The sequence below is a fragment of the Megalops cyprinoides genome, chromosome 20 (genome assembly GCF_013368585.1).
Source record: "Megalops cyprinoides isolate fMegCyp1 chromosome 20, fMegCyp1.pri, whole genome shotgun sequence".
Lineage (NCBI taxonomy): Eukaryota > Metazoa > Chordata > Actinopteri > Elopiformes > Megalopidae > Megalops > Megalops cyprinoides.
The window spans coordinates 20,318,986-20,342,113 of NC_050602.1; the positions used below are offsets into that span (position 1 = coordinate 20,318,986).

Genomic DNA, 23,128 nt, shown 5'->3' on the forward strand with positions numbered 1-23,128 from the left:
GGCATCCATTTGATTGTAAATGTTTTAATACATTGGTTATCAACTAAATTCAACAACAGAGGACCTGGTTTAACAGGGACCAGCTGAGTCAATGTACATTAAAAGTCAGTTCAGCTACAGCCGCAGAGGTACAATAGGATATAACATCTTGAGCCATCGGAAAGAAGGAGAGAAGCTACCACTGACTCTTTTGTCCAGTAAGGAGAAGGAGTTCTGTATAGCTGTAGAAGTCTCTGCTGCTGGCAAAATGTATGCTTTAATGTATACATACACAAAAAATACATGCCTCTAGTGTAATCCCTCTTACATTTTTTATAATCCAAACTGATGACCATGTTAGGACACAGAACAAGAGCTCTACAGCCCCATGCTGTCTGTGATTACTGTTATTTATCTGTTTAACACATGCCCTTTCCCGTATTAACCTGCGTAACTCAACTTTACAGATTAACATTTCATACTGCTCGATGTTTGCCAAGGCATCAATACAGGACTATGACAATTTCCCAAACCGATACAGCACAGACCACCCTCATGAACAGAAACACTTGGTGCACATTAATGTTGAACAATCTAAAAAGGACAAACAGCTGGGTTGGACACAGTGCGAACACCTCACCATTACATTACATTACTGGCATTTAGCAGACGCTCTTATGCAGCAGCTTACATCGGTTACAATTGTTTTAATATGTTATCCATTTATACAGCTGGATATTTACTGAGACAACTGTGGGTTAAGAACCTTTCCCATGGGTACAACAGCAGTGCCTTAGTGGGGAATCGAACTGGCAACCTTTCAGTTACAAGTCCTGCTCCTTACCACAATGCTACAGACCCTCCACCAAAACACACCTCCATGCTTCCCTTGAGTACCCTGTCCGGGATGACCACCACCATGCCTCCAAGCTGTTTTCTTCCAAGCTTCCTTCCAAATGTACCCCAATTTCAATTCAGCCCCCCCCCCCCCCATCCTCCCATCAACTTTCATTTCCTCTCTAAAGCACCACATCCAGCAGACTGCTACTCATAATCCCCATTAGCCACTTCAAATGGACACTCACAGGCCACTGTGATTTGCATAATCCCATTAACTCTCTGGTTATTGCATAGCCTTTTCCCACAATCCCTCCACTCAGCACATAGGGAAAAAAATGAAAAGGGGAAAAAAACCCCACACTAGATCTGAGCCATTATGAATGAAAGAAGATGACAACACCCACAGAGGAGAAATTTGGTAGGCCAAAAAAAAAAAAAAAGTCTGCAGCTTGACTTTTATGAGTGTGAAGAGTGCCATTTTGGGGGTATTTTGCATCCATATGGATTGCGATGTTTTTGAATATTGGCTTTGCATTTTGTTGCGATTATTGGAATCCGACCTCCCCACAAACACAATGCCCTAGCCTGGTGTGTCCTCAAAAGCTCCCTCACAGATTCTGATGGGCGGCACACAGAGGGCCAAGCTAAAGCTACAGAAACATAGATTTCTTTGTGTTTCCAAATTAGAGATAAGCCTCTCACATTCCACCGACCACAGCAAAATCGTCCTCTGTAAAATGAGACACGCACTTATTGAAAATGCTGGAAAATGATGCAGCCGAAAAATATACATAAAACACATAAATAGACTAAAATCTGTAAAATAAAATGCATGATGGATGGGATTCCTACACCCCTGCTCCATCGGATGCTCTTTCATGACCAGTTTAAATGTAATCCAATATCTGCTCTTAATAAGGTCCAGCCCGGGAGCTAGAGGCAGGGAAGACAGAGAACCTACCTTCAGTTTCCTCCAGTTTCCTCTCAGTTAATTATCTGTGGCTTTCCACCGTGGCTAGCTGCCCCATCCTACTGACCGCAGTGTGGGAGAGACGGTGTTCCCGAAAAAACGGGCCCCAGTGGCATATTTATAGCTCACTGGCTGCACCATCTATAAATATGGCAGCTAGAGACTTTACCTTTGAACCAATAATGGCTATGAACCTGCTCTTGACTTATTTACTAACAAGCTGGCATACTCAAGGAAGGATCGCCAATCATCAGTGGATTCACTTTAACGTTACCGTGTCAAACAGTACCATTACAGTACTCATGCACAATTTACATTAGATGATTTTAATTACCTCAATGAGATTGGGTTACGTGAAATAATTTCATTAAAACAAAAAGACCGAGTCTAGTCTGGTACTGCAGATGCTATCAAGTAAAGAGGAAGCAGACACTATTATGGTAGAATTATGCAAATTACCACACCTGTCAATCACTCCAAAACAGTCAAATATGAGGTCAGTGTCATTGCAAGTAAAGATAAGTTTGCTGCCTCCCTCATTCGTAGCTCACTGGTTGCTACCATCACCGTGTGATTCCTAGCCCTTGTGAAGGTCTCTCGGGGATGCAGAGAGACAAAAAACCCTCAGCTGAAATACTCCTGCTGTTATGGGATGTGTCCCACATCTCTCCAATCCTACAGTTAGCACAGAATGTGGAGCACAGACATCATATGTTTGCATTATTGTACAGAGGAAGTCTCTTTAACTTTGCAAAGAGCTACACGCCTGCAGATGTACACGGCTTTTGCATCAACAGGTGTTTTTTTTTACAGGTTTAGAAAAAACCTGGCTGGATCGGACCATCCAGCCTAACTCGGTTTGCCATTCTGACGGTGTCTAACAGTGTGGCAAGAAACACTCCTTTTTGTATGACAAATCTTGGCAAGAAATTCCATTTCTGTCAGTGTGGAATTTACCTTTGACTAATGCCCACCTATGTCTTCTTGTTCTCCTGACATCATTTCATCAAAACACATGGTTTGCAACACTAGAGTGATTCATTACAGAGAATGAGAGGAAGACAGTCAGTCCATATCACCTAATGATGGTTGATAGTGGAACCACAGTATGATAAAGTGGAAAAAGCACTACCAAGTCCAATCAATCTGTTTTTAATTTGGGATAGCATCCTTGGCAGTAAAGATGCCGCAGAGCAATTTGCAGAGGTGACTGAATAATCCCCGGGAGTAGACCACGCTACAGAGAGTGCTTCTCCATCATCCGCCTGCAGACGCTCCCGGCGAGCAAACTGTGGAAATGTGAGCGAGTTTAGGGCGACCGAAAGGAAAAGGGGACTTTTTAAAATTCATGTCTGGATCCACTGACAATCAATAAGCAATCTGTCACGGTTTCATCCTCACAAACACTCCCTCTGGGTGCCACTGTCGGCGGCATAAATGCACGTGGAGGAAAAGGATGACGCAGGACTTATGTGTTCCTGTGCGCATGGCATGCTGGGGAATGTAGTTCCCGTCTCATGCAACAGACAAGGCTGTTCCAATAGCCTGAGGTTGAGCTCCGGTTGGTGGCAGCCATACTAGCGAAGTGCCCAAGGCGTTAGGGTTGACTGGTGTGTTGTTTTATTTTGTGTTTGTTTTCAGCAAGTGCTGGAGGTGTTTCCGTTCGAATGATGGACAATGTATCTACACTAGTGATGGGAGACTGACGCTTCATGAACCACAAAACAGGCGGGTATATCATATGGCACCACTGACTCACAGAGCTGAAGGAAATGGACTTTATGCGCAGCAGTAAGAGTCCACTGTCTGGAACAAGTGAAAAATAGAGCATTTTGATTGATCACCTGAGAGCCTCGCTGAAGATCTATGAGGTTAAAAACAGTTTTTGGATTAATCTTTTATTTGAGGACATTTATCATTTTCCCCTGTAACTGCATTCTGTGCGGGAGTTTCATGTCCACAGTGCTGTGATCAATACAGAAAAACAATTCCCTGCGGGCAGAAAGCATGTTGCTATGGTGCTATGTTTGAAACAAGACGCTCCATTTTTCCTCAGAGGGTTTTCAGACAACTAACTTCTCTGACATGAACATAAAAATCTACCATACAGACAGAATGATTCCATCCCCAAGTAGAAGTCTTATTCATCTTTCCTTCTTAAACTTCTAATCTTTACAATTTGAAAATCCCATGGTTTGTTGGACTGAAATAAATGTGTAGGCGAACCTGCAGAGATCTGATAATAATGCATATAGTAATATGAAAGCTATTTTTTCAATGTGGCACAACACAAACCTAGCTTAAAGTACTGTATTGATGTTGGTTTTCACACTCACTGAGTATCTTCAAAGCTAATGTACAATGCGGTGCTCTACCAGTAGCTGAACTCAGGCATTTTCAAAGATACTGCACAATGGTGGCTCTTTGTATATCTTTCCCCCCGCGTCCCTGTTAATGAGTGTTATCAGGATCAGGTTTTCCCAGCGGCTGCTGGCTGTCCTTCCTCTAGACAACCAAATTCACACTATAATTAATTGCATTTCACACCTGCATCTCCAAAAAAGGAACTTTTCCACTCACGCAACATACCAGAGTGCACACAAGGAAAATGGAAGTATGACAGCTCTGTTATCGAGGCTTGGTATTTTATAAATGCTAAAATACATTTTTAATTATTTTTTTGTAATATGTTTTGGACAACTTTGTCATAATCAGCAAATAGTATCCTGAGCTGTCAACAGTTCTCTACTACATTAAATACCAACATTAATAAGAAGAATATGAAGGTTGAAAAGACACAATGAAAAAGTCTGGAATTTAGTATCTTCGCCCCCCCCCCTCAAAAAAATCACAGAAAAAATGCATCATAACCAATCACTAAAGAGTTTCTCAGTTGCAGTTAAAACCATAAAATTTAGCACATCCTTTCTGCCCTAAAATTCACACCAAATCAAAATAAATGTATTTTTCCTGCAAGAGAATTTATGGTAACTTATGCATGGTAGTTGAAATGTCATACCTCACACATATGTATAAAGTAAAAGTCTACAATACAGCACTAGACAGAAGTGACAACTCCTTTCAGTATTCCTTTGTGAACCATTTAAATAGACTGTCTGAAACTCTATTAAGATTAAATTATAACATTAAAAATTTTCAGCATTAAAAAACATTTTTCAGTTTTATCATTTGTTGCTGCTATGTAAACAGTATGAATAAACATTTTTAATATACCTCCTTTTTAAGTCAGTTGCATGGATATGTGTTCATGAGCATGTAAACATTCTAGATACTATCTGTGATTTACTGCCAGTGAACTAGCATTTCCCCCACCTATTGGTAAAATTACCAGACCTGGTGAAAGAACTAGGGGTTTTCTAAACACAAATCAATATGCCAAGTATCACTGTTATTGTTGATGTCACTATTATTACTACTTTCTTTGGGAGATATCATTTTCCAGGGTGACTGACATTTTACACGTTATCTACTGATTCAGCTGGATATTTATCGAAACCGTTTGGTTCCAGTCCCAGCTCCCTAACCATGTTACCATTCTACCACCTCTTCATCGTACTCTTTCTCTTGAGGATAAAGTAGTTTTTTTGAAAATCTCCTCCTGGAAACTACAATCAAATTCCACAGCGAGTGTGGTGAACTCGTGGCTCTGGGCAATTTGCTTTTTTTTTCCACAGCCTAAAAAACAAGCCTCACATGCACCCAGTGATGTCACGTGTATAAGAGTATGAGGCCGGCATTGGGCCGTGGAGCACACACTGCTGTGCTGAAAATCGATGCTGAGTGTTTTAAGCGAGCGTATCTCAGCCCCAGGTCCCCAGGGCAGACAGTAGCAGCGACAGGCTTTTGAGGGACGGATTCGAAACACCCCCCCCCCCCCCCCCCCCCCCGTATCCACCCCCCATCTTTCAGCTGTCGAGGGAATGATCACAGCTTCCTCTAGCGAGGAGGAACACGCGGTCCCCACGGCTTCCCTCGCCTTTTAGGTTCTTTCTGAAGATCGAACCAGAGTCCAGTGTTTCTTTCCCACCCGCCACCCCCGCCATTGGAGAAGCCTGCGGAGCAAAGAGCTCTTTGAAGAACCTCAAAGTCTCGGAGGAGAGGGGCTTCTGAAGGATGAACCCCCCGGAACAGAAGAGGAACCCCGTGGGTAAAGAGGCGAGGTGTTTTTTTTTTCCTGTGAAACCTCTGCACGCCAAATGGCCTCATCGCCGTGGAAACCCCTGTCACCTCCCTCTGCTCACACAATAACACGCCCCCATAGGGGAGCTCCAAAAAGTACAGTAGAGCTGCTGTACAGGCTTACAGGAGCTGGCATTGAAGCTGGGGCGTCCAAGCACCCCACTGATTCTGCTGTGTTAGTAAGGCAGCAATACCTGTGATGCAAGGTGGTTCCTTCTTACATTACATCTGGTGTGCACTGATGTCTGCTGTGCTTTGATTTGGAAAATACACACAGGTTACAAAATCGTAACAAACCCCAGACTCACTTTCTAAGATGTTATATAGGTTCTGGAGGTGTGTGATGCGCGCACACTACCACATATTTCCCAATGTACCCAACCTGATCATCCCGTTCTCTCTCTTCCAAGCAAGCAGGTTCATCTAACTAAAGTCAGACAGGCAAATTTACTTTGTCTTTAAGTGGCAAATACATTTCACTGTCTCTAAGCGATTTACTAATCTTCATGCTGGCAAAACTCTTCAGGCTTCTGGATGTTCTTCATTAGGAAAGACAGCATCGTCAGCAGCTTTCACCATAAATCATATTTGCAGGGTAAAAAATAGGACAGAGGGTTCCCTTAAACTGGTATTTCCAAATGTGTCCTGGGGATAACTATCCCTGTAACTCCTGACCTGGGGGATGTTATTCCTATAACAGGGTCGCCAGTCCTGTTCAACAATGTAACAGACAGTTTATAATCTCTCCCCGATTCTTAACCTCCCTCCCACCATGTTCTCAAAAATCCCAGGTAAACTGTTTTTACTTTGTTTACATTAGCTACATTGGCTTACAGGGTCAACAGCCCTTGCAGAAAATAAACAACGTTTCTTTACATTACCTGGAGGTGCAGTTAGCTACAGAAATATGCTGTATATCCTTTTCACACCTCCAGTCATGGTGATAAACCACTAGCAGCCAGTCCAACTGCTCATGAGCTAGCAGATAAAACTAGCACCTGGTCACTTAGTAATAGTTATCTACTAGTGAGGTATTTATCAGTAGCTCAGTGAAGAAATGTTCCAATTTGACAGGTTGTCACAGTGAAACAAGCCTATTACTGTACACAATTGATGATTCTGAAACAGAATTGCATAAAAGAGAAGGGCATAAAAAACATCAGTTCTTTTTACAGGAAATCACATGATTTACCTGCCATGTTTCAGGCCTACTTGCTACTGTATTGGTTACATAAACATACCATCTTATGTCATATGTAACACCCCTAAAGCCCTGGCCACATCAAGCACTAGGCAGCCAAATGTACCTGGAGTGACCCACTTTTAACCACACCTCACCTATCACTGTCCGTAAGTAGAAACAGTCTTTTTGATGTGGTCATATTAAAGTGCACTTGGACAGATGCAGGCAGAAAGGCAAAGTGCACCCCATGAAGTGCAAACCCGCACCCACCCATAGCAGTAAATGTACCCCAAGGTTATTTCACATGCACTCTGTAACTGTGTCATTAATGATTTGCTCTACGGACACCTTTGTACGGGGTGATTTGCAGAACTCAGTCTACATATTATTGTCTGTCTATACATCTGGATGTGGGTTAAATTCAATATACCAATGGCAGTGCCCCACCTGGAGATCACACCTGCAACAAGATTAGTTCCTCAACCTTAACTGCTGCTCTACACTGTTGGCTGTGTAATCTGATTATAGCTTAGGCAGATAAAATTGCAATCAGAAATAAAGCAAGCTATAATAAAGAGAGAGATAGACGTAACAGCCTCCGTTTGTGCGAGTGTGTGTGTGTGTGTGTGTTTGGGGGGCATGTGGGTGTGTGCAATTGTGTGGATACACATCAATGAAGCCATTGACACTGAGGCCACAGATTTCTTGTTGGCATAATTGTCCGGATTGTCAATCATGCACCGAGTGTGTCTGCTATTGCCTTTCCTTTTCACAAGCAACAAACAATTAAAACAAGTTCAAAGCAATTACCCAAGCTGAATTACTCAGGTTTTTGAGACACTGCTACACTTCGCACAGCAATGGCATCAGATTCATTCACCCCACAAAACATTTGCCTGAAACACATTTCAATTAAAAGTGACATCTTTTGACTTCACACCAACATGGAAGAAATGTAAAGAGATTAACAACAGAAAAGGAAGAACTGACACAGAGCACATATTTTCAAAGCCCACTGCAGACCCATCTGTTTTGATTCAAAATACAAAACTGCATATCAAACCTGACAAAAAATGAAGCCATCTCACCAATATAGGACTCCAGCCTTCAGCACAGTAGGTGTTCATATGAACCTCTTCAGCGAGTTTTGAGATCTGCTTACTGCACCAAAAAAGATAAAAGGGATATCTGGGCTAGCTGTACAGACTGAGATGAATCGTGGGAAATGTAGTGTAGCTATTATATTGCCTGTCAAGCAGGGTGATGAGGAAGAGTTTAGAAGCCGTGCATTCCCAGCGAATTAGTGCTGGGCAAATGTCTCTGCAGTATGGTGTTGGACACTAGGTTTGGACTCTTGACTTGAATTTTGCACTCAAGGATTGGCAGACCACAAAGCTAGCGGCCAGACTGCGACAAGTGCTCCAAGATCTCTGAGGAGGGAGCACAGAAGGCCTGCAGACCCCAGAGATGTGTGTTCTGCAGGCAGGACGGGAGCTTTCTCTGGTGTGAAAGAGGCACAAAAGCCGTGGCACGGCTTCGCAGTCTTTCAGAGCACCTGCAGTGCCCTTTGCAGAGAGATGTTCGGCCAACTCCTTCTCGGGCCTCTTTCGCGTCAAACTCACCCCCTCCCTTTTTACCCGGGCCGGAAAATGCAGCGCTGTTCCTTTCGCGCCGGCTCACTGAGGTATCCGATTTCCCAAGTTTTTCACCTCGCGCGCTCGGAAAAAAAAGGCTTTACGTGGCGAATCAGATGTGGGATGGGCATTAAAATTTATAAGGAACGCTTGCCGATGATGAAGACGACCGGCGCGGAGCGGTGGGGGGGAGTAAACACAATGCATAATGTAAAACGGCAAAATGTCTTCAGTGTTTACCTCACACAGATTCTATTTAAAGTAAACAGGGAACACCACCAGACATATCTTCCCTCGTTAATAATTCAGCTCCGGACTCTGGGACTGACTGTGGTGTGGGACACGGTGAGAACACCTTACGCTAACACTTAACACTACTTGTACCTGTGCAATAACACACACTAACATGTGTCTGTGGTTACGTAAGCACACTTTGCTTAGAGTAAACGCCTTCAGCTATGACTGTAGTCACATTTACATTTATTCATTTGGTGGACACTTTTATCCAAAGCGACTGACAAACTACACAGAGTACAACACAACCAAAAAAGCCACATAAGGAGTCAACGATTATTAGAAGCAATAATATGTGTACCTACACAATACTTAAATAATGCTTGAAATTACTCAGAAGCCAAGTGACTATTGCTTTATGTGACCTGGTCTGCTACATCTGTAACAATAGAAGCAATCTATATCGCTGCAAAGGCCAGGCTTACTTACACAGCTTACATTTTACATTTAATCCATTTATACAGCTGGAGATTTACCGAAGCAAGGTAGGTTAAATAAACATAATAATTATGCACACAATAATTGTTATGAATCATATTTAAATTGCATCTTTTGTTCATTTAAAAGAACAGAAAAGAGATTTACATTCCTAATAAATCACTAATATGCAGCTCTTACCCAGGTGAAAACTCTTACATCAGCTAAAGAGGAGGGGGGATGAATATTTTCAAAGCATACAACAGAACTGCCCCACACAGAATTCACCATTGCAAACTCCTGGGTATAACCTGGTCCACAGCTCAATTTCAAGTCAATGTAAGTTAAGTTGAGGTCCAACAGAGGTTCACAGCACATTAAAATGTATCATGAAAGTGTATATACTAAATATGGCTTGAAATGTGTTCAACATGCCTTGACCCATATATTACTAAGCTCACTGTATACACTTAGATATAACCATGTCACAATGCAATTCTCATTTCTGGATATATATCAAGTGTCTTTGGCCAAGGCTACTTCCTGCATGTAAAGGTTCCTTAATGTCATCTTTCAAAGACTGTAGACAGCCACTGACAAGACCCCCCAAATGAAAACCAGGAGAACTCGACTATAGTCCTACAGGGCCATCTTGAAACAACGCTAACAATACCGCGATGCTTCAATCAATCTCTTCAACGCTTAAAAATTCCTTATGTTTTGACTGAGTTGAAACGACGGTTTGTGAGTTGTAGTGGCATAATATAGGTGATTAGCGAGAGGAACGAAGCGCGAACCGATAGAGATGTGAATTTCCAGAGCCCCGAAGTCATGGCACGTTAAAGTAATGGTAAGCATATACAATATATCAGCGATTATGCTGTCACTAATTATGCATGACAGTAATGAAGCAAAGAAACACTGTTTGCTTGGAAAAGGCATGAGATAAATGTACAATGCAGTGGCGAGATTTCGAGGAGGGAGCAGTCTTTGTGCAAAAAAAAAAACCTTCACGCGCGATGGACAATGAGTCAAATTAATTCCTGAATGCCTATGTATTAACAATCAACAACAGAAGTCATAAACAGGCTGTATTTATGTAATAATCGCAATGTTTTCTAAGCCAGTGCATTTGTGTAGATACCGTTTTCTGCTTGGAGGACGACGAGGTAGCATGTTCTAATAATCTTTTTTTCATTGTCCGGGATTAGTGTAGAAGGGTCTTCAGCTTCTTCCGATTGCTGTTTGTGTCTTTGTTTGAAGATGAGCTCTTTAATTAATCCTCCAAAACCTCAATTTCAGCTCATAACCCCCTGGGGTAAACTGTCTTACTTGATACACTGTATATAGTGGACAGTTAATTACACAGATATCAAGAGCCATACATGAATCTTTCAAGTTCCCATGAATGTGGCAGAAACATTAACGATAAAGGACGACTGACATAAGAGAGGTTATATTGGAAAGCTGGGTATATTAAGGGAGTTATGGTATGTCACAAAGTCAGTGGAACATTCGCTATAACAAATATGCTACTTTGATCTGAGTTGATTTATCCCCAAGAATGTATTATTGCTTTCTAAAATAGAATTTTGGTTGCCGAACCGCCGGACTGATCATCTGTGAAGTTTAATACTCAAAGTTTAACTTCAGTGACCACGGTCGTTGAATTGAATACCCTCCTACTTTCTGTGTCCCGATCTTACCTGGGATTCGAGCTGTTCCAATAAACTGTGTGTCTGTCTGATATCACCCTCTCTTCGGCCCACACCGATACTTGACAAGCAAGGGTTAAAAACAGAAGTGACAACTCCATTCGGCAAGCTTGGTGTCCTCCTAGATAGCCGAAAGCCGGGGAGCTGGAATTTAATAGGGTATTGATATTGCTTAATGGGTAGTCGCCAGTTTAATTACACATGCGGAATTGTTTCGATTTTCCAATTAGTGGGAAACTTAATTCCGCTCCGCTCTCATTTGAATTCAGTGTAACTCAAGTTTTCCGGCTGTGCGAGAGAACAGGACACTCAGGTGCAGAGTATCAGTGCTCCTCATTCAATGTCTTATTCAAGAAGTAAAATCAGCAGCACGTCAAAAACAAAGTTTCTTAAGAACGTGGTTCGCCGTGCATGGCCAAAACCTCCAGCAATCGATTACGAGGGTCCATTTAAACTGTTTTTTTCTATACTGTTCAAGACGCGCTCCACTGTGAACGGCTCCAATAGTCTACAAAACCCATTTTGCGTTTTCACATACAAACACTTAGTCAAGAACACTAGCTAAAATGAAAGAAAAAAACGCAAGACGTTTGCCATGTCGTGCTTGAAACAGTAACATCCATAGTAACATTTCACGTTGTACATCCATGTGTCCAGGATAACTCCCTATAATTTAAGTTCCTTTACCATCCATACGTTCCAATACAAAAACAAAGCCAGTGCCAATGTTTTTCCTCATGTCGCATCTGAGAGAGATGTTTATGAGCGATCCTTTTTAAAATGTGCAAAGCGTCGTTAGAGTCTAGTGATATATTTGTTTATTGTACTCTAAGGTGTTACTCAGAAACCCTGTTATTCTGCAGCACGATTACATCCGAGCTCTACGGAAACAATCGACTTTTCCGTCTGCCTGTCACACAGCGACCGAAAAACTGGGAAAATGTGTTCGCTCGATTTCGCTCCTTCGTTCATCCTTCCTTTATTAAAAGCAAAAGTTTACCGGTTTTCTGGTTTTGTTAGTGCTCTCTGTTGCGTTCCACCGTGCAGCCGTAACAATCAGTGTGGGCGAAGCTGGCGCATTAATTGCAAAGTTGCTGCTCCTATACCATCCTCTGCTGCTGTTGAAAAAAAGACTAATTTCTTTCAGTGCTGTATGCTCGTCTTCAAGCTTCTCGACGCCTAATGTTCAGCCTCAGCCCAGCTATCGCTGTATCTATCCTAGTCCCTTGATTCATCCCAGTTCAGACGGCGTGCCTCACACGAGTTGCTCTGAGTGCTTCCTCTTGAGCGTTCTGTGCCGTCCACCGCACGTCTAGCGCATTCGGTCCGTACTCTACCGTGAAGGGAGGGGCATGCGCGCCAGAACCAGAAAAGATGCTTGTGGGCTTTTAAATTTTGTTTGATTCGACTCTGCTTCGAAACGTAGCGCTGTGCGCGCGCAGATTATTCGCTTTCACATCATTTGCCCTTCTAAATGGCAAAGAATCACGTTTTGAAGCTAATGTATGGGATTACATTTGCAGGGCAGATCATGTCAAGTGTGAAGTGACTCATTTTTTGTGAATGATTTTGGGAGAATCATTGAAGAATTCCAGGACTGACCAAAACACTTTCCGAGGTCTGACTGAAGCGAAAATATCAGGTGGCAACACTGGTCAACGTTCCCCGGATCGTGATTCAAATGGAAATTTAGCCGATGGGTTGAAGCTGAAGGGTTTTGCTCAAAGGGTTGGAGAGTAATACACGTTAAATTAAAATTTCCATTAAAAAAAAAATCAGAAATGTTCTCAATTCGCGAATTAAACGCGTGGTCAAATTGGCAGAGCATGAACTGTTCTTTTTCATGCGAGGATAGAGGAGCACTTTTCCTGAACCCCAAATTGTAAAGCGGGGAGAAAATATGTCTGTCTATAGTCAGCAAACGACTATTATCGGTAGGTATTGGGTGTCGCAGAACATCTCTTCTATGTTAACATTATCTACACACCAAGAGACTAGATATTTTTATTTTAAACAGTAGCCCCCTAAAGAATTTGACCCCACTTGCCCATAAGATGATTTGGTATTCGTGGAATTTTTTAAGGCTTATAAAAGCCCACATCATAAACTAGTGGGTCTTATCTAGACACCTGTGACCTGACATTACCTTGATGTACTGACTGATGTGTTATAACTCCACCATACTCAAGACATTTTTACGAGGATAATATCTCGCTACCTGTACAGAACAAACGGGGTTTAACTGATTTAAGAAAACATCGGTCGTTTGTGTACACCTTGTCTTGCATTAATAAATATTTTCCGATCAGTAAATATAGATCATTCAGGTAGTAATCATGTCATAATTTGAATATATGGCCAGCGTGCTCAGATATTTTTTCCTTCTTGCCTATGTTTACAGATAACGATGTAATTGTGAGACCATGTTATTTTGAGTTGGCAATGAGATGTCTTTCAAATGCACCCCCTGTTGGCTGTCTTTGGTATGACAGAGATTTGACAGAACATTTTTTTCTTCACTTCACACTACTGAGATTATTTAGATATTAGAGACTACACGACAAATAAAAAAAATGGAAAAAGCGATTCAGATCCGTTGAAAAACACACTTTAAACGGACATCTCAAAAATTCATATCCGTTTTTAAAATCATTATCGGTTCGCGTTAATCGATTCCATTCTCACATAATTTGTTTCCAGGATGTCAGCTGGCTTTGCTCCGCATGAGGAGCTGGGAAAACCAGCCAGAATCTGATAACAGTTTTTTGTTTTTTTTTTCTGGTTGCTTCCAGAGATTGCATTAGTCCTCTGTCTGTTAGCAAGGGCCGAGACCAATCGGTCACAACATTAGACCAGGCCAGTTCTCTGTTTCTGAACTCTCTCTGAGGACCAGAGGGAGAGGTGCCAGCGGCAAACCCCAGCAATTATCTCTGCCAAGACTATTGAGTTTGTGATTTTGTTCTGCCATGTTTATCTGAGCCTGCTCGCCTCTCTTTGAAAATGTAATCCACTGAAAACTGAATGAGAAGTCAGGAGGCATCCTATTTTGTTTGGGTTGCTATCAGACTTTGTCAGTTTCTCTGTGTGTGTTCAGTGTTGAGGTCAATCCTTTGCGTTTTGCATGTTGTTCTGTGCTGAGTGTGTGTGTGTGTGTGTGTGTGTGTGTGTGTGTGTGTGTGTGTGTGTGTGTGTGTGTGTGTGTGTGTGTGTATGTATTGTTTGTACTGGAAAATCTGTCTTCTCATCATCATTTTCAAGGACATGGAAGTCTTCTTAAGAAAGTAAACAAAGTGGGGCTGGGGAGAGGAGCCGGCGTTTCTGGGAAGTTGAACAGGAGGTTGCGGTGCCAATGATGACTTCATTTGTTTTGAGTTCTTCTCCAAATTGACATTGACTGCTGTTAATATCACTGGTTCCCAAGCTTCAGCCCCCCCAGGCCCTCATCCTCATCTTCCTGATTCTCTGCAGACACTGCCAGACACATAGCAATTCCCTCTTCATCGCAGGGATTTACCCGAACAAAGCACCCGGCTCCAGGGTCAGGTGGAGTGGGGCTCCACTTCGCTATTACAGGTTTATCGCACATTGGTGCAGCAAGTTTGATCAACCTTCTTAGACCTGCTAGGAAAAGTAAACTAAAAAAAAACAGCAACTCAAAAAGAAAAAGTCAATTCACAGCCACCCCGTGGTTTTCCATTGTGAGAGACAATTACTGTCGAATTTACCATTGATTAAATAGGGAGTTGAACAGACAAGATTACAGTGGAAGGTCAGACAAACTGAAGTAAACATATGACATCTATTGTGAGGAAACAGTAATGTCTGGGCACATTTGCAGGAAATACAGAATGCTCTGCATACTCCAAACCCCTTAATTTCCAACACATTATGCACTGAATTTTCACTGTATGTTCTGAATTGGTTTTGAATACAGTCTGAAAAAGTCATAATGAGAATTATAATATACTTCTGTAAACTGCATCAGTTCAGTTCATCTCACAGTGCTTTTAAGGACACATAGGGCTATAAATATCAGTAGTTTACCTCACAGTTGGCATATATTATCACATCATTAGCACTGAAAATTAATTACATTTACAGGAAAAAGTCAGGACCTGGATATCTTACAAGCCAAATTCACAGATTCTTAGTACAATGTGTTCAAGCAATCAGTTTCCCTGTGTCTATTTTCCCATACAACTAGCTTGGGTGCCTTTTAGATCTATCATGGGATGTGTTTGGGCGCTGCTTCCAGGAAACATTGAAAAATAGCATGTGCCTGAATGCTAATCAGCAACTACCTGTCCCAAAGGTGCCTTTATACATCACTATCTATTACTATCCCAGAGCTCAATATTACATCAGAAACAAAGGCAGTGGCACGGTTCAGTGCTTCAGCAGGTGGACTCACGACCTGTCCCAAAGGTCCTTTTATAAATCACCATCTATTGCTATCCAAAAGCTGAACATTACATCAGGAACAAAGGCAGTAGGATGTTTTAGAGGTTCGGCAGGTGGACTGCGTGTTCAAATCCATGGTCGAAGCACAGCATTTACCCTGCACTGCTTCAGACCAATCCTGGCAGTATGAGCAGGAAATACACATAAAAGAAACATGTTGCTAAGCGGAAAAATGCTAATGAGGCCGCTGTTTCTGTGCAGAGAGCGAGTTTATGCCTCTGTGCTACCCGAGCGAGCTGCGCTACCTACAGGGCTCCTCCGCTGAGGAAGCCCAGGTCAGACACACAGGTAAGTCCCACATCTGCTTCAAAATCCAGAACTCTCTCAGTGCGTCCTGCTCCGCCGGCCTCTGTTTCCATCTGGCTGGCTGAGTAACGACAGCTTGAGCGTACATACGACCACGCAAGGGTCACCAATGCACGTCTTTATTCCAAAAACACACACGCAGTCTCCTCCCGTGAGGCCCAAGCTGAGCTGTGGACGGATAATAGGATTGACAGGGCTCTTAATCAGCTTTACACACAACAGTTTCCATGCTGAAGTTGTTTTTTTTTTGTTCACTGATCACAGTAGCAGGTCAAGAGAACCCCTAGATTAGGCCTGATCAGGAGCCGAGGAAGGTGCCTGAAAGTGTAACCCTTCCCTCTCTGTAAGCTACATTTATAACCACATGGCAAAACACTGACCTGCACGTGCATGCATCTACACAGTAACCGCCTCTGCGTGATTAATCACACGCATGCCCAAACACATATGAGCGCAGACAGAAAGCAAATCTTCGAATCCGTCCGGATTTTCTCCTCCTGAAAGGACTCTGGTGTCTCGCCTGATGTGTTAGAAAAGCGTGCGAATGCCGCTGTCCACGCCATGAATACGACAGGGACGGAGAGATGGAGACAGAGAACAGTTGACCCAGATGCTGGAGTTATTTTTAGTTGAAACAGAGCAGGGCGGAGCAGGAGGGAGAGAAGGAGAGAAAGGGGAGTATGTTTTATTAATGGGGGAAGTGATATGCATCTGGGCACCAGGTGGCCCAGCTCAGATGGGCTCTCCGCGGACGGCTCGGTTCTGAAACCCCCCGTTTCCGGTTCCTCCCTCTCAACCCTCAGGGTCATCGACACAGTTTCCCCCAATATGCTTTTTCAATTGGAATCGGTGTCACGAAGGAACAAATATTTTTTGTTCAGCACGGGGTGGTCATCGTATCCTAACCCAGATGCACACTCTCACACGCACAGTGCATACACACACAAACACACATGTACACAGCAATATCCACATGCTCATTTGAGGTATCAAATTCAAGCACTGGTGCAGCACTGCGGCTAAAAGAACTGGACCAGAAGGCTAGGCAAACTAGTTGGTTTGTGATTCAATCCCACACGGCCGTGGGACACCGCTGCGGCATACTTGATCAAGGCGCCGCACCTGACTTCGCTTCAGGAAACATCCTGCTGTGCGAACTGATAATATGTAAAAAACGTAAGCTGGGTGCAAAGCCAATGCATAATGCGAACTCGCTTTGTGAGTCATGTGCTTGTCGGGTGTCAGTATTCTCCCTCAGGGGCGGGGGGGGGGGGGGGGGGGATAAATGATTAAATCAATCTGTGCCCCTCAGTCTGGCTGCGCTCTGCCTAAAAGCCCTCGCTGGCAGCGGAGGAGCACGGCTTTGCGGGACCCCTGCAACGAGACACTGCGGATCAGTGCGATAAAAAGAGAAACTCTTTACATATTTAATGAATACAAAAAGAGAGATTTTATGTTACAGCAGAGACTAATGGACTGCCTTTTGCCTATGGACACAGGACACAAGAGGAAGAGGAGGAGGAGGAGGAGGGGGGGGACTCTGAAACGATCATTGGGTTTGCCTCTGGGTGTCATAGGTGTTTTTGCCACTGTATTAACTGAAAACCCGTGGACAGCAGGTTGATCAAACAGAAGCACACCCTGACGTGCGAAAAAGAGATGAATAACAATCCAGCCGCATGGGGTTTCACACAAGAGTCACCCAAATCTGTCAGGAGTTGACATTCCCCTTCACAGGACTGAAATAATGACAGGCGGGAAGTGATGTTTTGACAAGGACAGGCTCCACAGGTAATAGGGAGGTAGTCCAAATTTCACCGAAAATCTGATACCACCCCCGCCCCCCTTCCCCCACTTATTCAGAGCATCCTACTAGGCCCCCATGGCAAGACACACATAGTGCATAACATATGAGCTGTATGAAGAAGGGCAAGGGTACACAGTAGGAAGTAACACATCAGTGATAAAACCTTAAGCTAAAAACATGCCAAAATAATCATCCAACAGCCAATCAGACATAAGCAAATAGCACATAATTTTGAAGAAGACCATGAGGAAAACGTTTTCTACTTTCGGGCACAGAAAGTTCTGTACAACAACAAGGAAAAAAACCCGCAGAAAAGCAACCATAAAAGTAATATAAGAACAACCATAAAAGCTATATCAGCTTTCCTCACACCAGCGCACCCATCTATAATTTACACTGCAGATACACGTCTTGCCCATTAGGTGATGACGGAGGGATACAGATGAGTCTCTGTATGGCGCTGTTATATTAAGGACCCCGGCGCTGCACGTTTTACACCTGAGTCACGATGCTGGCCCGGCTCCAGCAGAGAAGGGAGACTCAGGCTTCCTGAGCCCCCGTACAGGTGGAGATTATCATGTATTTATCTGTCTGAGTTGAATTGATGATATTGCTTTGTAGATAGCAAAGTCTTTTGATTTGTTGACAGAAGTCAGTGATTGGGGCTCCCGGGTGGCTCAGACAATAAAAGCGATGTGTCCTGCGGCTTGGGTTTGAAAGCGGCTGTGACGTTTGCTGACAATAACCGCGAGCCCTCACCAGTAGAACAAGCTGGCTTCTTCCCAGCGGGGGACAGGGACAGGTATGTCGGCAGGATCCCATCGGCGCTCCACTGTCAGAACACGCTTGGACTCGCTTGGGTGCCATAGAGGCGTTCACCTATTATCAGGACGATGCACCTATCCTCTGTTGGCATTTGCCTGCTGGTGCGCTGTGTGACTTCTGGAGTGAAAAAAACAGGCGTGAGCGTGTGTCAGAGGATTGCATGTGCCTCGCCCCGTGCTCCTACACGGCTTCAGCAGCGGTGACGGGCTTCATGCATAATTGGTGGCTACTAAAAGTTGAGTGAAAAAAATGGGAATTTTTTTTAATTAAATCAGCGAGGGACAGCATATAGCTGGTGTGTGAATCCCTGTTCTCCCATCACTAGCATTCAGACCTATGGACTCCAAGCTACAGGCTATGAAGGCCCTTAGGGGTTGTTCTGCAGGTCTAAATGAGAGAAAGTACTTGGATGGATACATTGATAATTTACCGAAATATAAGAGCCATCAAATCTGTGTCTGCTTGCTGCATCTGTTCATTTTCAAATGTTTAATGACTTTTTTCCCCAAATAAGCGTAAAATTGATTTCAGGCTCCAATTATGCATAAATGCTAAATTATCATTTCAAGGTAATCAGCTAATAATTTTCCAGTAGCAGCACTACATGACCTTTAAGTTCAGATGGAACAAGACGGATAAGCAGAGCCTCCACACTCAGACACCTGGGGCTCACAGTGCGGGAGCAAAGGGATCCTGCTGCCTTTGCTTCGGTGGTCTGTTTGCTCCTCATAGGTGGCCACTATCTCCCTCCAAATCAATCTTGTATATGAAGCATCCACATCAGGGCTTTCTACTGGCAGGGGATGGGAAAGAGAGGGACAGAGAGCATGAGACAGAGGAAGAGAGAGGAAGAGAGTGACTTCGTTTAGTCAAACCTCTTAGGAAGTGCATCCTAAGGACAGAGCACGGGGAAAAATGGGCTATTCAGATTCTACAGATGTAGACACAGTGACACATTTTTAGCATTATGCACCTCAGATTTTTTTTACTTTAAATGCATGTCAGAGAAGAAAGAACTATGCAAGTGAGTGAATCTGCCCCCTTCCAGCGCACAAAGCACACAGCCTGGCTTTTACTAAGCCTCCCTATTTATTAGTCAAACCGAAAACCTACTGCATGACACATTCTACTCTCTGTGCTCATCTGTGTAAAAAAGATTTTACATGAAAAAAGGACGGGAAGAAAAGAGGGAGAGAAAGTTGTAAAGAGATGTGAAGGAGAGGGCGAGAGAGAGAGAGAGAGAGAGCAGGTGCGGTCGTTTCAGTCGCGCTGACGTGTTTACCTGGGCGAGTTTCGCTGGAGAGACAGTTAACTGGACTGCCTGAATCTCATTGATCCACTTATCAGACATCAGACAGCCGGCACATAGCTGCCAGTGTCCACACTCACCTCGGGCGCGGCTCTCCTCTGGGAGAGACAGCGCTTTTTTTTTTTTCCTGCATCATCAGCTCCCAATCAAAGCTTTGCAACGCCGAACAACACTTTCAACACCTTTCAGCTAACGTGTCATTAATAAGGTCAGAGCGTAGCCCCAGGCAACACAGAAACCTGGGACGGCATTTGTGCTTAAGTCATTCATATTGCAAGGTTTCGTGGGAATTAAACGGGCCTTCACGCGAGGCATATCACATTTCCAACTGGCAAAGACACTGAGGGTCTTTTTTGTTTGTTTGTTTTTGCACACTGAGTGTGTACGGGAGCAGAGTGTGTTGACTGTCAGGGGGTGACGCCTGTGATGCAGCGAATCAAAGCGGTATATTTGCATAAAAAATCCCCTTTAAGAGCAGCGCTGTGCTCCACCATGACATCTGCACGCGGTGGCACAGACCGGGGGCCTGGCAGCAGAACGCAGCGTGCTGGGGCACTTCAGATGTGTTCCCGAATGGTTTTTTTTCCTTCACAAACCGAAAACATTAAAATCGAAATATTTTTCCTCAACTTCTTTGGATTTCCGGTAAAGAGTTTTGAAAAGCGTATGTTTATGCATGTGTGTGTGTGTGTGTGTGTGTGGGTGTGTGCGTGCCAAATTTATTCTGTAGATGTGATTTGGAGTCCTTGTGTGTTCAACATGATGCAATTGGGTGAGGTTTTAGCGTCCCACTGTGTAGAGACTGATCAGTCCAAAGCTACAGGGCCTGAAACCGACTCCATCCAAACTTCACCACCTCCTGCCCCCTGGGCTCTCTCTCTCTCCTGAGAGGGTAGGGTCAGTTTTTCATTGCAGTGTTGATAGTTTACTTTGGACAAGATCATGGGGACAATGACAATGAACAAATAAAACCAAATGGCCTATCTATTCCAGTCATGATGAAACAGAAAACAGAAAATAGCTTATTCATAATCCTGATGAAAAATTATATGTTATTGCATCCTGCCACTGGACACACTGATCACAAATTGATGTGATGCAAAGACGGCTGGAAAATGAAGCACTTGCGAATACATTTTTCATACATAATTCTTTCGAGAGGCAATACACACACACCATCAGACAACAATGAAAAATGTAATTGTTTTTTTTTATTATTATTTCTGCGCATCATTCCATTCAAAGTCCTTTGGGCAAGTCTCATCTTCCTCTGCCCCCCCCCCCTCCCCCATCCTCCTATCAGATGGGTGAAATTACCCAGCATTCATTCCAAACCCCCACACACCCTTTAATCCTGACAGTTGTCCTGTCTCAGACAGACCAAGGCCACTGGCAACAGAATCCTCCTCAGTCCCAGGAGGAGCCTTGTCATTCATGCATATATTACAGTCTGCATGATGCTGGGAGGATGTAAGCAAAACAGAGTGTGAGCAGGACTGTGGAGTGTGGTTGCTTATGACGAATACCCCTCCCTTTCTCTCCCCCTTCAGAAAAACACAAAACCATGGCCTGAATTCACTAAAAATGTCTCCTTAACCTTGGCCACGAATTAGACGCAAGGGTTACATTTCACTTCACACAGTTCTGCAAACTCAGCGGTCATGCAAAATGTATGATTAATGGAAAAAAAAGTGCTTGTGTCAAAAAAGTGTAACATGTGCATTTGACTGTCAGCTGAAGTTGGGGATGAATGTTCATTGAATCCAGACCTGTTTTCTCAAATGACCCAGATGCTTCTGTCATTGTGCCTGCATGTGTCAGACAGAAGAGCTCCTCTCACATGCTAACGGCCATGTAGCTCACAGTAAAGCGCATTGCCCCCCTCAGCAAGGGCCATGGCTTTGCGTAAAGAAGTCATTTAAAGATAAATTGCCCTCTGACAAAGCAATCTCCAGCTTGCGCAGCAAAAGAGGAGAAACACCGTGTCCCTTTTTTTCAAAGCTCATTATTTCTGCAATATGACATCAGTGAGTTTAATAAAGAAATGCTTTCTTATTAATTGCACAGTAAATGTCCTCTCTTCATTGTTGCTTTCATGTGGGTGGTAATCATTTGTGGGCAGTTATTACATTTTCAAATTGCTTTGCTTTTCTCCAGCGCCTTGCTATCGAGCTGCCCTTATACGTGTGTCGCCTCAGCTCTCTGTAGAATTGAGAAACCCTGTTTTCTGTTTAAGGGAAAATTGCAGCATGCTCCAATGAGTACTGCAATTAGCAGACTCTTTGCGCATGTTTGCAATGATTATTCTTATTGTACATTGGCCCCTGTCCGGGGCAACTTACATGCCTGACATTTTACCTGCTGCTCATCTAGGTATTTACTGAAGCGGTTGACATTATGTGCCGAACTCAAGAATTCCTCTGCAGCTCCTCACCTGGGATTTGAGCGTGCTACTTACTTGTCACGAGTCCAAGCCATTAACCACTACCAGAATTTTAACAGGGAAGATTCAGAGATACCGTGGGGAGATCTGCCATCAGTTGTACTACTCACATGCTTATGTAGATGGAGTGACAGGGCCTTCTCAGTGAACAGACAGTGATGTTTGCAGTCTCTCAACCATGGAAACCCTCAGAAGACAGACGGCAGTGTTTCATAGAATGTGGATGGTCCTTACACGTCACAGACACACGCACACACTGAGAAACCACACAGGCGCAGAAGGAAAATGTATGCTTATCAATAGGCAAAGCGCTCCATCGGACAATCTTCTGTCACAATCTTCTGTCATCTTCTTAAAAACAACTTCTCAGTGTGTTTGCGTCTCTCCTCGAATCCAAGCTGTCAGCTTGCAGCCGTATGGCAGAAACATGTGGCTCACAGGCACAACTACAGTGGAAGGAGGGGGGGGGGGGGGAGGCTGAGGTGGAGGGGTGGGGGATTGTGCACAGATTTTCCCGAAAATGGTTTGAGCTGAGAAGCCACTATCTGACTTCAGGAACTTATCATATGGGAGGTGGAGGGTTAAACACATTAAGCCCTGGAGGATTGCAGGGGGAAAAAATTTTCATATTGCCTAACTGACAACCCTGATGCTTAATTGGGTCAGGACAAATTTATATGATGGCTCATTATGTTTGTAACCAGTAAACTATGTCTTATAAAGACTTTTAGTTAAATGTAGCAAA

General features: G+C 43.5%; 1 protein-coding gene across 1 annotated transcript in view; it reads right to left on the reverse strand.

The window, feature by feature from the left end:
* The window catches only part of LOC118795303 (ephrin-A2-like), a 53,253-nt gene extending 40,731 nt beyond the window's left edge, over positions 1-12,522 (reverse strand). The window contains exon 1 of the mRNA XM_036553699.1: positions 11,224-12,522. Coding sequence (XP_036409592.1) covers positions 11,224-11,333 — 110 coding nt within the window. The 5' untranslated portion in view covers positions 11,334-12,522. The remainder of the gene's footprint in view (positions 1-11,223) is intronic.
* Positions 12,523-23,128: the final 10,606 nt, after the last annotated feature.